Source organism: Capra hircus, chromosome 15 (assembly GCF_001704415.2).
Source record: "Capra hircus breed San Clemente chromosome 15, ASM170441v1, whole genome shotgun sequence".
In the NCBI taxonomy this organism is placed as follows: Eukaryota; Metazoa; Chordata; class Mammalia; order Artiodactyla; family Bovidae; genus Capra; species Capra hircus.
In genome coordinates, this window is record NC_030822.1 from 39,974,141 (window position 1) to 39,990,213 (window position 16,073).

The following is a 16,073-nucleotide window of genomic DNA, read 5'->3' on the forward strand; positions in this document are numbered from 1 at the left end:
ATAGTCAATAAATCAAAAGTAGATGTTTTTCTGGAACTCTCTTGCTTTTTCGATGATCCAGCGGATGTTGGCAATTTGATCTCTGGTTCCCCTGCCTTTTCTAAAATCAGCTTGAACATCTGGAATTTCATGGTTCACGTACTGCTGAAGTCTGGTTTGGAGAATTTTCAGCATTACTTTACTAGCGTGTGAGATGAGTGCAATTATCGGGTAGTTTGAGCATTCTTTGGGACTGAAAGAAAACTGACCTTTTCCAGCCCTGTGGGCACTGGTGAGTTTTCCAAATCTGCTGCCATAATGAGTGCAGCACTTTCACAGCATCGTCTTTCAAGATTTGAAATAGCTCAACTGGGATTCCACCACCTCCACTGCTTTGTTCGTAGTGATGATTCCTAAGGCCCACTTGACTTTGCATTCCAGGATGTCTGGCTCTGAGTGAGTGATCATACTATTCTGATTATCTGAATCATGGAGATCTTTTTGTACAGTTCTTCTGTGTATTCTTGCCACCTCTTAATATCTTCTGCTTCTGTTTAGGTCCATGCCATTTCTGTCCTTTACTGTGCCCATCTCTGCATAAAATGTTCCTTTGGTATCGCTAATTTTCTTGAAGAGATCTCTAGTCTTTCCCATTCTATTGTTTTCCTCTATTTCTTTTCACTGATCACTAAGGAGGGCTTTCTTATCTCTCCTTGCTATTCTTTGGAACTCTGCATTCAAATGGGTGTATCTTTCCTTTTCTCCTTTGCTTTTCACTTCTCTTCTTTTCTCAGCTATTTGTAAGTCCTCCTCAGACAGCCATTTTGCTTTTTTGCATTTCTTTTTTCTTGATCCCTGTCTCCTGTACAATGTCACGAACCTCCGTCCATAGTTCTTCAGGCACTCTATCAGATCTAATCCTTTGAATCTATTTCTCACTTGCATTGTATAATCATAAGGGATTTGATTTAGGTCATACCTGAATGGTCTAGTGGTTTTCCCTACTTTTTTCAATTTAAGTCTGAATTTGGCAATAAGGAGCTCATGATCTGAGCCACAGTCCACATGTACAGCAACTGCATACTCACTCAATACATCTTTATTAAACATCTACTATGTGTGAAGCACTCTTCTTTGCATATAATTCAAATAGCATATATTAACTATTTTTTCCAGTTTGTAAAAGTAATTTTTCAAAAAACAAGGTTTTCTTTCAATTCAAATTTAAAACAGAAAAATTTGTAAAAATCAACTAAAAATATTATTAATTAAATACACATTTTATGAACAAACACAGTTTAGTATATTGAACAGATAATTCCAGGAACATTCTGGAATTAAACACAGCATATTTCAGAATCATAATATTGTAATATTAGCTTTTAGAGAGATATAGGTAATAAAATCATGCTAACTCAAGAAAGCTTTATAACAAAGGTTTGTAGACTCAATCAAGTTTATTCTTCATTTACAATTCAAACAATTACATAGATTTGGTGGATTTTGTTCCAGTAGGTTTTTATAGAGTTTCAGTAAAAATGACTACTAAAAGTATACAAAACTATTTAAATACCTAAAAAAATCTATGGTACTGGAGAAGACTCGAGAGTCCCTTGGACTGCAAGGAGATCAAACCTAAAGGAAATCAACCCTGAATATTTATTGGAAGGACTGATACTGTAGTTGAAGCTCTTAATACTTTGGCCACCTGATGTGAAGAGCCTACTCTTTAGAAAAGACCCTGATGCTGGGAAAAACTGAAGGCAGGAGGTGAAGGGGATGACACAATGATATGGTTGGATGGCATCACCAACTCAATTGATACGAGTTTGAGTAAATTCCAGAAAATAGTGAAGGACAGGGAAGACTGGTATGCTGCAGTCCATGGGGTCCCAAAGGGTCGGCCACAACTGAACAACAACAACAAAAAGTCATTCAAATTAAAACATTTGCTCTTCAAAAGCTATTGCTAAGAAAATGAAAGGGCAAGCCACAGATTGGAAAAATATATTTGCAAAACACCTGATAAAGACTTGTATCTAGAATTTTAAAACTCAATATTAAGAAGCCAAACAAATGAAAACTATTACATATAGAATGGATAAATAAGAAGGTCCTACTGTATAGCACAGGGAACTGTATTCAATATCCTGTGATAAACCAAAATGGAAAGAATATAAAAATGAAAATATATATATTTGTAAAACTGAATCACTTTGCTGTACAGCAGAAATTAACACACACTGTAAATCAACTATACTTCAACTAAAAAAAAAAAAAAAAGCCAAACAATCCAATAAAAAAAAAAAGAGCAAAAACTTGCTCAGACTCTTTACAAAAATATTCCAGTGCAATAGGTACAAGAAAAGGTGCTCAACATCATCAGCCACTAGGAAAATTCAAAATGAAACCACAATAAGATACCACTACATGTCCACTAAAATGGTTAAATTTTTAAAATATAAATAAAATTTTAAAAAATAACTGGACATCTCATACACTGCTGGCAAGTATGTAAAATGGCACAGCCAGTTTGGAAACAGTTTGGTGGTTTCACATCAAGTTAAACATTTAGACATTGATCAAACGTGGTGCCCGAGGACAAAAGAACAAGATGAGTGAGAAGGATCTTGGAATGCAAGAACAAAAACCACCAGACTCTTATTGCCCTTACCACCATGCTGTAACCATCGTAGAATTTCTGAGTCCTCCCGAGTAGTATGGCTTGTTCCCACTCCTATCCCATATAAGGAAAAGGTATTTGTCTTACTCTTCTCCTGCCCTATACGTTGTAGCTAAGTCGTGTCCGACTCTTCGCGACCTCATGGGCTGTAGCCCACCAGGCTTCATTCGTCCATGCAATTTCCCAGGCAAGAATACTGGTGTGGGACTTCCCTGATGGCAGTAACGCAGTGGATAAGAATCTGCCTGTCAATGCAGGGAACAAGAGTTCAACCCCTGGGCTGTGAAGATTCCACAAGCCACAGAGCAACTAAGCCCGTGGGTCACAACTACTGAGCCTGCCTGCTGCAGCTACTGAAGCCCTCAGCCTGTGCTCAGCAGCAAGAGAGGCTACAACAGTGCGAAGCCTGTGCACCACAACGAACAGTAAACCCACCCCTACCCCACAACTAGAGAAAGCCCTCGCAAAGCAATGAAGACCCAGCAAGGCCAAAAATAAACAAACAAACAATATGTTGATTAAAAATAAAAAAGAATACTGGCGTAGGTTGCCATTTCCTTCTCCAGGGGATCTTCCTAACCCAAGGATCAAACCCATGTCTCCTGCATTGGCAGGTGGATTCTTTACCACTGAGCCACCAGGGAAGCCCCAGTAGAGGGATGTATATATGTAGTTCATCCGATCTGCAAATGACTCGAAAGACCCTACCTTACTTCTTGTCCTCCAGCTATACAGACCAAAGACCCCCGTTTGGGGTCTGCTCTCCCTGACTAGCAGGAAGTGGGCCTACTGTACTGGCAGCTATCCCCCCCTCCCCTGCTCTAATAAACTTTACTGTCCTTTCACTCTGCCTCCTCTCTGGAAATTTCCAACCCGCACACATACCATGACAATATGACCCAGCAATTTTTCTCCTAAGTATCCACCCAAGAGAAATGAAATCAAATGAACAAAGATCTTTTTGCAAATATTCAGCGTAACTTTGTTCATAATAGCCCAAAATCAGAAACTCAAATGTCCACCAACTGCTGAATGGATAACAAATCATGTTATATTCAGCAATAAAAAGGAACTGACAGTACATATAAGATGGGTAAGTCTCAAACATATTTTTCTAAATGAAAAAAGCCAGACATAAAAAACTGTATAATTTAATTTATAAGACATTCTAAGAAAGATAAAAAAGCAAGGACAGAAAAAGATCAGTGATTGCCAGAGGCTAGGGAAAGAATTAACTGTACAAAGGGGCACAGAGGAGCTTTCTGGAGCGAAGTGTTCTAGCTATATCTTGCCTGGCTGCACTTAGGCATACATCTGTCTAAACTCACTGAACTGTTCAGTTAAAAGGTGGATTTTACTGCATGTAAATTTTACATCAATAAGTATGACTAAAGAAAAATTGGGGCTTCCCTGGTGGCTCAAACGGTAAAGAATCTGCCTGCAATGCAGAAGATGCATGAGATGTGAGTTCGATCCCTGGAATGCAAAGATCCCCTGGAGAAGGGAATGGCAACCCACTCCAGTATTCTTGCCTGGAGAATCCCATGGACTGAGGAGCCTGGTGGGCTACAGTCCATGGGGTTTCAAAATTATCCCAAGTTAAAAAGAAAGATACACTTTGCTATCGAGATTCTGTGATTTTAAAAAGCTTCTGGATTTTGTTACTAAAAAAAATAATCTTCCCTTTCTCTTTTGTGGGATACGGAGCAGTCATTATAGCCTGGTGGGGGCGGTGGTATCAGAGCCCAAGTGAACCAAGAAGGTACTCCATGTGGGAAGGAAAGGCCAAAGGAGATGAGTTCAGTCAGAGTCCAAGCACTGCAAGGAGGGTGCCAAAACAGAGGGGCAACCTGGAATAGGGCACTGGGGAGTATGGAATGAGGATGTCTTCCTTCAGATGGAAGCAGCCCAGTGTCGTGTGTCAGACCTAAGTAGGGTAAGAAGTATATCCACAGACACTGGGTAAGATAACATGGGGAGCTAGAGCCAGAGCCGGTTGAACAGGGTGTCCCTGTACTGAGACATCCTGGTAAGGGCTATTAGGTCCTGACAGGGGCAGGATGTTGGGAGAATGAAGAATCTGAGCCCAACAGAGAGAGGAAGGCATCCAGGAGAGGAGAGGGTGGTAGCAAAGATGAAAGACTGGTTTAATACATGGAGACTGAACAAGTAAATATAAGGCTAATGGGAGCCAGATTTCCATCAGAGAAGAATATTACAAATATGAAAAAGGGAAAAACTTGAGTGGACCCAGGAGCATTGGACTGAAATCAGTGGTACTGGTAGGAACTCAGAGTTTTTTAATATATATAAATAAATACAGACATAAACGTGTGCATGCATGCGTACTCCGTTGCTCACTCATGTCCGACTCTTTGCAACCCATGGACTGTAGCCCACAAGGCTCCTCTCTCCATGGGATCTCCCCAGGCAAAAATACTGGAGTGGGTTGCCATTTTCCTCCTCCATGGGATCCTCCCAACTCAGGGATTGAACCTTTGCTTCCTATGTCTCCTTGTATTGGCAGGCAGATTCTTTACCACTGAGCCACCTGCGTGAACACATACATGTATTCCCCAGCTCCATCCATTAAGAAAGCCTGAAAGCAGTATAACAATACAGCAGCAGTAAACACACAGCACTGAGATCTTAGCTTCTAAATGTCATCCATCATTAAAACAATCCAGGTCTCCCTAGAGAAATGGCTGATTTCAGCACTGAGGCAGGGATAGTACAACATAAGCCCAAAACATCTTCTTATGCCAAAAAGTGTTAAAAAAAAAAAGCCACTCAAAGTAAAACACTCACAGTGGGGACATGTCATAAAGACACAGAAGCCAGAGTGAATGGGCTCTAGTTGGCCGAATGAGGAAAATTTGAAGAACTAAATAAACAGTAACAATATAACCCAGCCAAAAAAAAGAAAACCATGAATCCATACAGATATAAATGCATAAAGGAATACATTACCTGTTTGACGAGGACCAAGAAACATAGTTTCAAAGCAATCCTCACGAAAAACATTAGCTATTTTTTCTTTTTCTTAATTTTTTAATTTTAATTGGAGGAAAAACATTAACTATTAAATTTTAACTTTAGGGAATTCTCTGGTGGTCCAGTGGATTTCCATACATCCACTACAGGGGACACAGGTTGGGGAACTAAGATTCCACAAGTTGCACAAGGGACTTCCCACAAGATGGGAAGTGGTAAAGAATCCACCAGTCAATGCAGGAGACCCAAGAGATGCAGGTTCAATCCCTGGGCTGGGATGATCCACTGGAGTAGGAAATGGCAACCCACTCCAGTAATCTTGACTGAGAAATTCCATGGACAGAGGAGCCTGGCGGGCTATTGTACATGGAGTAGTAAAGTGTCGGACACAACTGAAGATGCCTACACACAATCTTCATTAGGGTCAAGATTATGAAAATCAAGAGAAGATGAGGGAATCATTTCAGATTGAAGAAGTCATGAAGCATATGGCCAAAAATGTACTGAAAGTAAATGAGAACTTAATGAAATTCATCACCATCAAGTATGCAAGCAATAAACTCCTGAAGATCAGTATGATTCCTCAGCTGAGCTCCAAAGCTAGCTATCCAAGAGCTTGCCTCACCTGTGATGAGATGGCCCTATGGCAAATAAATGCAATATATGATTCTGAACCAGATTCTTTTGCCAGTAGAGACGGCATAATCAACAAAACTTGAACCAGTACTGAAACAGGAGGGGCGGGGGCAGAGCATAAACTTTAACAGAATGATACAGCCTGAGGACACGACAATTAGATTAGAACCAAATAGGTCCAAGATGGCGAACAAGCTGACTTCTACTACACCTTGAGCTTCAGTATAATGCTCACTGTAACACATCAGCAAGCTAAGTGACACACCTTCCAGCGCCATGACAGGTTTGAAGCCAGCCACCAAAGACCAAAAAGTGAGCAATGGCCCGATTCCTGGAAATTTCCACCCCTTCCCCAAAACAATAATCCTCCTACTCATTAGCCTATGAAATTATCCAGCCCATAAAAACTAACCAAGCCATAATTCAAGGCTGTTCTCTTCGGAAATGGTCCACACTCTGCTTGTGGAGTATATTGTTCACTCACTAAGTCGGGTTCGATTCTTTTTACCCCAATGGACTGCTGCATGCCTCCGCTATCTCCAAGAGTTTGCCCAAGTTCATGTCCAATTGAGTCCGTGATGCTATCTAACCAACTCATCCTCTGCCACCACATTCTCCTTTCACCTTCAATCTTTCCCAGCATCAGGGTCTTATCCAATGAACTGCCTCTTCTATCAGGTGACCAAAGTATCGGAGCTTCAGCATCAGTCCTTACAATAAATATTCAGGGTTGGTTGTGGAGTGTTTCTCTCTAAATAAATCCACTTATCTATCAATTTGTCTCTCACTGAATTCTTTCTGTGATGACACATCAAGAACCTGAGCTTCATGAGTCCTGAAACCAGGTGTGTGTGATCACAGTTAACAGATGGTGGGTTTTCACTGGGTTCCAGTTTCGCAGGTGGGCTCAAGTCCCAATCTGAGATACACTTTCAATCTGAGAGCTACATGAAGTACTTTGTAGGTGTAAATTTCCTGATTTTTGATGATTGCACTCTGATCATGCAGGGGAATATCCTTGTTTGTAGAAAATACACAACCTGGGGTGATAGGGAAGGCATCAAGTCAGCACTTCCTAATGGTTCAGGGAGGAAAAGGTTCTTTGTACCATACTTGCAAGTCTTCTGCAAGTATTTGTTTCCATTTTTTCTAAGTGAGAAAAAACTCAAAGTCACTAAAAATGAAACAATGTTAAATACAAACTCTGCTTCTCCATATTGTCAATCTTGGCAAGAAAGAGATAGCAGACTATGCAAAATTACTAGGAAATAAATAAAACTTTGTGTAGCCCTAAAATATTTTAAATATAGCCCAACCCTTCTCTTGCTAATCTCAGCCAGGTCAAGAATAATTAAAGACTATAAAGTCCCCACTAAAGGAAGTTATTAGGAGAGGAATAGTGAAAGGGGCAGTCCACCAAGAGTGGGAAGAACAATGGTATTCTGAAGCTACAAACGGCTGTAACCATCAGCAAAACACAATCTCAGCATCTCCTCTGAAAAAGGAAGGGCTGTCTAGCTGAGACGTTAAATTTCTTGTAAATTACCCTGAAGTTACCCTGAAATAGATGTGCTTCCCCAATTCATTACCTTATGCTTAGCTACACAGTAATACAAAAGGAATACAAAAATAAACGTGCATAAACGGTGAATTATCTTAAACTGTGGAAATCTCTCCATTAAAATACATCTGCCAGATTGTTACCTAAGAGGATAATTCTGCGACGAATGAAAAGACTAATTAAAACACTCATTAAAGTGAAATAGGATCACCTGCAGCGATGTGCTGACGGTCCTTACTTAAAAGATAGTATTCAAACTCCTTTTGAAATGACCGTCAGATTTGTCCTGAAAGAACAAGGAGCATTTCCTAGAAATGTTCATAAGTTCAAGGCTCACTTGCCCTCTCTCGGTACCATGCGTCCACGGGTGCGGTGACTAGACTGGCCCCCACCAGTTCAGGGGTGAGGTAGCACTGGACTCTCAGCACTTCCTTTCGGAGAGGACAGCCCCCTGCGTCATGCGTTACTCACTCAGGATGCTAGGCAGAAGTTTATCCCCGAGGAACTTAGCACAGTTGGCTCCCGCCCTCCCAGCCCTGAAGCCCTGACCCAAGCCCGCCGGCACCGGGGCGATGCCCCTGGTACCCGGCCCTCTTCAGAGCGAGAGCCACGGCACCCACTCGCCTCAGCTGGGCCGCCCGGGGCCCGGAGGACGAGGCCGCCTCCTCCTCGTCCTCCCTCGCCCCTCGCGCCGGCCCCTCACGCCCACCGCGAGGCTCAGCCGGGCCATCAAGGCCCGACGCCGAGTGCCAGCTCCACCGGGGCCGGGACCGGCCCTCCCCGCCTCCCGGCCGCGATGCCCAGCCCAGAGAAGCCCACTGGACGGCAGCCGGGGGGCGGGGGCAGGGAGGCCCGGGGGCGGCGCCCGCCCCACACCCTTACCTGGCTTCTCGTGGTCGTAGCCGACTACGATGAAGTAGTCTGCCAGCCTGGCCATGGCCTCCGCCGCCGCGCCCGAGAAGCAGGTGCCCGTCGCCGCCCTCGCCGCCGCCGCCCACCGGGCCCGGGAGGGCTCAGCATTTTCCCTGCAGCAGCAGTAGCGGCAGCGGCGGCCCTTCAGCCATGTTTGACAACCGAGGCGCGCTCTGCGCCTGCGCCGCTCTTAGCGCCCGCTGCTTCCCCGCCCCCACCCGCGCTGCCTCATTGACCCAAGCCCCGGCGGAGAGCCCACCCCCACCCTTCCCCGGCCGCTCGGACAGCCGATCTTGGGAGTAGGCAGCCTAGTGTATTCCTACTGTCACAGCAGCCTCTCGGGGTGCTTCACTTTGAGGCCCGGCTGCCCCTCCGCGGCCCACCTCCCGCTCCCCTGTTTTTCCTAAAGCAGGGTGTCCTTCCTTCCGTCCTCTCCACTCTTTCTTTCTGGGTCGGGGAAGAAGAGACAGGGATAGATGAGGGGGTCTCCTGGAAAGTTTGCTGCTTCCTCTCCCCACCCCCACCTTCAACGGCCCCTCCACCCGGTCACCCGCCTTCCCAAGACAAGATTCTCCCGCCCTCGACTGGAAGCCTGGAATTTGCACCGCCAGGGCTTTTGCTGCACGTTTCCTGTTTATGTTGTGCAGATGGGAATTTTAGGAACATGCCACCGAGCAGGCGGAGGAGGGAGAGGCTTTTGCGCAATCCTCAGAGGCGCCTCGTGCTTTAGTGCTGGGTGGGCTGGGGGCTGTTGGCCTGGGCTTCCCCCAGAGCGCCTGGGGAAGCTGAATTCCTCCAAAGAATGCGGCATCCCCGGGATCCTCCTGAGCTGGCCCGGAACAACCGAGTCCGAAGGAGAAGGCTTGTGTCTCCCCAAAGAGTTCTTCCCGCCTAGGTTTTCGCCCCCTGCAGCGGTCCCAGTGCTCTATGCTGCAGGAGCAGGTGGTGAATTCCAACGTCCCTGTTCAAACAATGCAATTAAAATGAATTCGTGTGTATCATCATCCAATCTAGGAATTATCTAGGTCACTTTTTTGTTACTGCACCTCTTATTGTTTGGAATTTGGCAAGTGAGAAACCCAGGTGAGCATGCTTTGCCCTCTCTTAGTATCTGATGAAGTTTTGGTAGCAGGATATGTTACAAGGGAAGTTTGGGAAATCTTCATAGTTTGCAAATGTGATCATCATCCTAGTTGCTTATCACTACTCATTATTAATTGAGGGTTTAACCTTTACCATTTACTCTTAGCAGAGGGTCTTTTAAGTCCTTAACTAGTATGTTTGATGAGTGAATATACAAATTCCCCCAGCTACCAGCAGGAAGCTGCAGTGGCTGGAACTCTGAATTGAAAGTTCAGAGATTTGGTGTCTCGGCTACTGAAAGTTTACTCTCATTGATCATTTCCTCTTTCTGTGTGTGTGGCACTTTTTTCACCTACAGATGGAGAGGGTTGGGCTGCACTAGAACTGAAACTCCTTGAATACTTGAACTCAGGGAGTTCATTTGCAAATTGCTTATGGTCAAACTGAATCAACCTAGTTGCAGATGTGGAGGAAAGATAGCAGATAGGTCTTGAAAATAATTAAACTAAAATGCTTTAGTCACACCTCAAGTAAGAATCTTCTCTATAACTTCCCTGAGAACTCATCTAACTTGATCACTTTCAGTAAAGCTTAATTTAACTTCCTTGGGAGGCTGCCTATTCCACTGTTTAACAACACTAGTGTTGGAAAGTTCTTCCGTGTTATGTCAGAATTGTCCTGTAACTTCCCCCAATTTTGCTCTATGGAAATACCCAGAAAAAAATCTATCTTTATGATAGCCATTCTCATTTTTAAGAAGGTATCATATTCCTTCCCCATTTTACTTTTTTCTAATGGTGAAATTCACAAATCACAAAAGGAACCATTCTAAAGTGTGCAGTTCAGTGGTATTTAGTACATTCATAATGTTGTACAACTACCCCCTCTATCTAGTTCTAAAATACTTTCACCACCCAAAAAAAAACCCTGCACCCATAAAGCAGTCACTCCCATTTTCCGCTCCCCCAGTTTCTGATAACTATCAGCTTGCTTTCTGTCTCTATGGATTTATCTAGTATGGATATTTGATTTAAATACAATCATACAATATATGACCTTTCATATCTGGGTTCTTTCATTTAGTATAATGCTTTCCAGGTTCGTTCATGCTGTAGCATGTATCAGTACTTAATTCTTTTTCATGGTTGAATAACATTCCATTGTATGTATATACTATACAAAGTCAATTTTATCTAATTTTTCTTTTGTCTCCTGTGCTTTGGTGTCATATCTAAGAATCCATTGCCAAATCCAAGATCACTCCTTGGAAGTGAAGATTTACCCCTAATTTTCTTCTAAGACTTTCATAGTTTACTCTTGTTTTAGGCCACTGATTCATTTTGAGTTGATTTTTACATATGATAAGAGGTAGGGGTCCCACTGTACTTAAAAAAATTTTTTTTAAATTTCATTCACAAGCATTTGTTCAAATTAGTGTTATTACATAAGTCCCCTATATACAAACCTTGAAGCTGCAAACTTTCAAAGATAAGAATGTCCATGCCAATCCCTGTATGCCCTGCTATTGTACTGTACTATCCAAGGTACTGTAAGATTGAAAAATGTTTTGTTATGTTTTTCTGTACATATCGTGTAAAAAGTATTATAAGCCTATTATAGTACAGTACTATATACCTGATTGTGTTAGTTGAGTACCTAGGCTAACTTTGTTGGTCTTAACGAGCAAATTGGACTTATGAATGCACTCTCAGGATGGAACTCATTGGTATGGGGGGGAGGACTTACTGTATTATTTTTTAATCAAAATTTTGCTATTTTCAAGCCTCAAATCAAATGTTTGCTTTTAGACATACTTCATCTGTTGAATCATATGTAGGCTGCCAGCCCATTTGCAAATGGATGTTTTGTAGCATAGGGATTTTGAGATACTCCAGGTATATATATATAAAGACACCATGTATTTGTATATACATGTGAATATATTTAGCATACACTGGAACTGTATTTTGCTTCTCAGCCAACAGCTGCCAGTCTGCTGAAACTGATAAGCCCTGACAAGGCAGCCTGATTACTGAGGTTAGCTGAAGGCCAGACCATCCCCTGAGATAACCACCATCACCTCTCACCAAAGAGTGAGGGAGTAAAGCAAACCCAGATTTGTTTTACTGAAGTGGGGCAGGAGCGGGAGGGAGGAAGACTATGCTTTATAAGACAAAAGGAGCTGATTACTAGTCAGCAAGAACAATCAGCCTGCTCTTCCTACATTCAGCTGTTGTGAAGTAAGTGGTTGATCTATACAGTGATTTCAAGTGCTTCCTGTGGTTAGCCACTAAAGTTCAGAGAGGTAATATGACAGTTCGATTTGACGAAGCAGAGCTGGGGCCTATTCAAATGGTCTCTACCAACCAGTAACAAAGGAGACTAAGCAGCTATGGTAGACTCCCTGATCCATTGCCACATCTCCATCCACTCAGTTGCCCAAATAAGAAACAATGATTGCTAAGCTTGCCACCTGCCTCCCTCATAACCCTATATTCCTCACTGAGTCCTACTGATCCTGCTCCCCAAATATGTATGCTTCTCTCCCCACTCACTGCCAGCCCACTCATCTGAGCCACTATCACCTTCCACCTTGACTATTGCAATAGCTTCCTAACTGGTTTCCCTGCTCCACTGGCAGTCCCAGACTTTCCTAGTAGGTAAAACGTCAGGACGGTAAGTAGATTATGAACACTTGTCATCAAATTAAATCTGTATAGGAAACATACTATTTCTACCTTGAGTGTTTATGTGTAGGGTGCAGGAAGGATACTTCAGAGATGGCTAACAGAAATTATCGTGCAGTTGCGTTCATGTGTGTAATTATATGAATAATTGAATCTTGACACATAAAGTACCTCTGACATTTAGCAGTATAAATAGGTGCTGTGAGAGATTGCAGGCTGCTTTAACTTAGATTGCATGTCTATTTGGTGAGTGGGACTCGCTGTGGAATGTGCAGAGACCGAAGCAAAATGAAAATGTAGGAGTCTCTCTGTTCAAAAATTATTAAGAATTTCAAAGCAGAAACAAGCAGAACATTAAATCAAGTGTGGGACCCTATGTGACTGAACATGGTGCACATCCATGAAGACAGCTCTTTTGGTGAAATTTAGGATGGAATGTGTGCGTGTGTATTGAGATTATGTGGGGACTAGGCCCTCGCCAGTCTCTCCAGGGCACCACCGCTGCACTGCTCCCCGTCTTGTTCCTCTCTAATCCAGTCATCACACTTGATAGCCACAGTGACCTTTTAAATAAATGTATATAGAAACTGAAAACTTCCCATTTTCACTTTCATGCATTGGAGAAGGAAATGGCAACCCACTTCAGTGTTCTTGCCTGGAGAATCCTAGGGACCGGGGAGCTGGTGGGAGGCCGTCTATGGGGTCGCACAGATTCCCACACAACTGAAGTGACTTAGCAGCAGCAGCAGATCATATCTCTCCCATCTTCAAACCTGTCAATAGCTTCCCAAATCACTCTGAATAAAATGCAAAATCTTCATTATATTCCAAAGGGCCCTATTTACTCTAACTTTCTCTTCTCCCTCACTCAGTGAATTTCAATCTCCTTTTGTCTCCCCTAATGTCCCAAGTTCTTTCTCACCTCTAATCATTTGTGCATAGTTTTCTCCATTTGGAACATTAGGTCTCCCTAATCTTGCTTTTCCTTCAGAACACTTCAGTTTCAGTTCAGTCGCTCAGTCGTGTCTGACTCTTTGCGACCTCATGAACTGCAGCACGCCAGGCCTCCCTGTCCATCACCAACTCCCGGAGTTTACTTAAACTCCTGTCCACTGAGTCAGTGATGCCATCCAACCATCCGCTTCTCCCATCTTCAATCTTTCCCAACATCAGGGTCTTTTCAAATGAGTCAGCTTTTCGCATCAGGTGGCCAGAGTATTGGAATTTCATCTTCAGCATCAGTCCTTCCAATGAATATTCAGGACTGATTTCCTTTAGGATGGACTGGTTGGCTCTCCTTGCAGTCCAAGGGACTCTCAAGAGTCTTCTCCAACAGCACAGTTTAAAAGCATCAATTCTTCTGCGCTCAGCTTTCTTTATAGTCCAACTCTCACAGCTATACATAACTACTGGAAAAACCATAGCTTTGACTAGACATCCCTTTGTTGGCAAAGTAATGTCTCTGCTTTTGAATATGCTGTCTAGGTTGGTCATAACTTTCCTTCCAAGGAGCAAGCGTTTTTTTAATTTCATGGCTGCAGTCACCATCTGCAGTGATTTTGGAGCCCCCCACAAAATAAAGTCTGTCACTCTTTCCATTGTTTCCCCATTTATTTGCCATGAAGTGATGGGGCCAAAGGCCGTGATCTTAGTTTTCTGAATGTTGAGTTTTAAGCCAGCTTTTTCACTCTCCTCTTTCACTTTCATCAAGAGGATCTTTAGTTCTTCGCTTTTTGCCATAAGGGTGGTGTCATCTGCATATCTGACATTATTGATATTTCTCCCAAGGATCTTGATTCCAACACTTACCAAGTTTGTAATCATGTGCTTATTATTCCTATGAGGATTTGTTTATATTTGCCTATCCTACATGCTATAAGCTCTTTGAGAGCAAGAATGATACTTGCATTGATGATTATTGTATGCCCAGCATTTAGCACAGAGAAAGGCATGTAATACATGCTCAGTAAATGTTGTAGGAACAAATGACTTTCAAATCATGTAGGCCCATACATTAGAATTGCTTCATTCTGCTGGTTTTAATCTGATAGTACAGTATCCCCACCTGGAGGCAGGTGGCATGATGGTGGTTCCCTCTCATTAACACCATTCTCATTGGCTAAGGATGACCCCAAATGATCTAATCATCTCTATTATACTGCATTTATTAATGCCATTCACTATTCTACCAGTAGTAAATTTTTCTTAAAGTCATTTCACCTCATTCTGTTCTAGATGTTAGTATAAGTTTTTATATGTTAACCATCTCTGTGTTCTCCTTCATCTGTCCTACACCAACTTATACTCTTTAAGCTTCAGGGAGGTTTGTCTTCTGGCTTTACCAAATACAAGGACTGATTATTTCTGTCCATATGTTGTGTGCAAGAGCACAAAAATGAGGCAGCAAAAGCATTTATTTTCTTTTTGCTGATGCCCTGGAAAATTCTATGCCCTACAAAGAGAGAGGTTAACTGCCCTCATCTACCACTCCAAGACAGAAATTAATGCAGTAGAAACAGTACTTTTTATTGCATCAGCATTCTTTACTTGGTCCACCTCCTGAAATTGTATGTTTATTTTCTACTTAAATTAGTTTGTGTACATGTGCATTTTTCTGGAAAGGATCTATATCTTATTAGCTCTTTAGAGAAGTCAGAGATCAAAAAAAAAAAAAAGTACCCTGACCTTTGTACCCTGCTTTACTTTTTCTCCTGACTAAATTTGAGAAGCTGATTAGCTCCTTTCTCTAAACCACTTGGTATTTTGACTCCCAGATGCTTCTTGAAAGTTGTTTTCAAATGAAATTGGTAAATAAGCCTCAGCAGAGGCATTTTGAACCATATGAATAATAAATGCATTATAAACATTCCTGTTTGAAGAAAGAGGCATCAGAGATAATTATGCAATGCACTTAGCTACTCAAGTTTAGTTATTCTTATTAATATTATTAATACTATTTATTGTTTCTCATTTCTTTTCTTCATGACCTGAGTGTGGTCACACTGGCTTTAGGAATTGCGTCCACAGTGTTAACTGAGAAGCCACCACCAAAATTTTTTTAAAACTCCAAACATTACTAAGAATAAGGCTTGGATTTAGGGCCTAAAAATAATTCAGTTGGAATGTGAAGTTGAGACACCATTATACAACAAGGCTTCTGGCATGTTTGTATATCTGTATATATGATGTCAGCATACATATAATTATTACAATGCTTTGGGGGTTTATTTACAACATGACCTTTTAAAAATTCTTGGACACAAAAAAGAAGTGGATCTTCATTAACCAGATTGTTCTTCTGTTTCTCTCACTTGTTTTGCCAGTGAGATTTTAAAGATGTTTCTTCCTGCACTTCCTTCCTTCCTTCCTTGTACTCTGTGTGAATCTACAATCACTGCAACTTGAATGGATGAAACTCCACAAATCGCCAAAAGCAGAACTCCTTCTAGGCTGTTTCTTTCCAAATCCGATATTCAACCGTGAATACATTCTAGTGATTGTCCCCGCCTTTAACAGTAAGTAAACGAACCCCAGGTTC

At 42.2% G+C, this 16,073-nt stretch overlaps 1 protein-coding gene across 2 annotated transcripts in view; it reads right to left on the reverse strand.

Moving 5' to 3' along the window:
• The window catches only part of SBF2 (SET binding factor 2), a 495,886-nt gene extending 486,903 nt beyond the window's left edge, over positions 1-8,983 (reverse strand). For both annotated transcript variants that reach the window (XM_018059528.1, XM_018059527.1), the window contains exon 1: positions 8,736-8,983. In XM_018059528.1, coding sequence (XP_017915017.1) covers positions 8,736-8,790 — 55 coding nt within the window. In that variant the 5' untranslated portion in view covers positions 8,791-8,983. The remainder of the gene's footprint in view (positions 1-8,735) is intronic.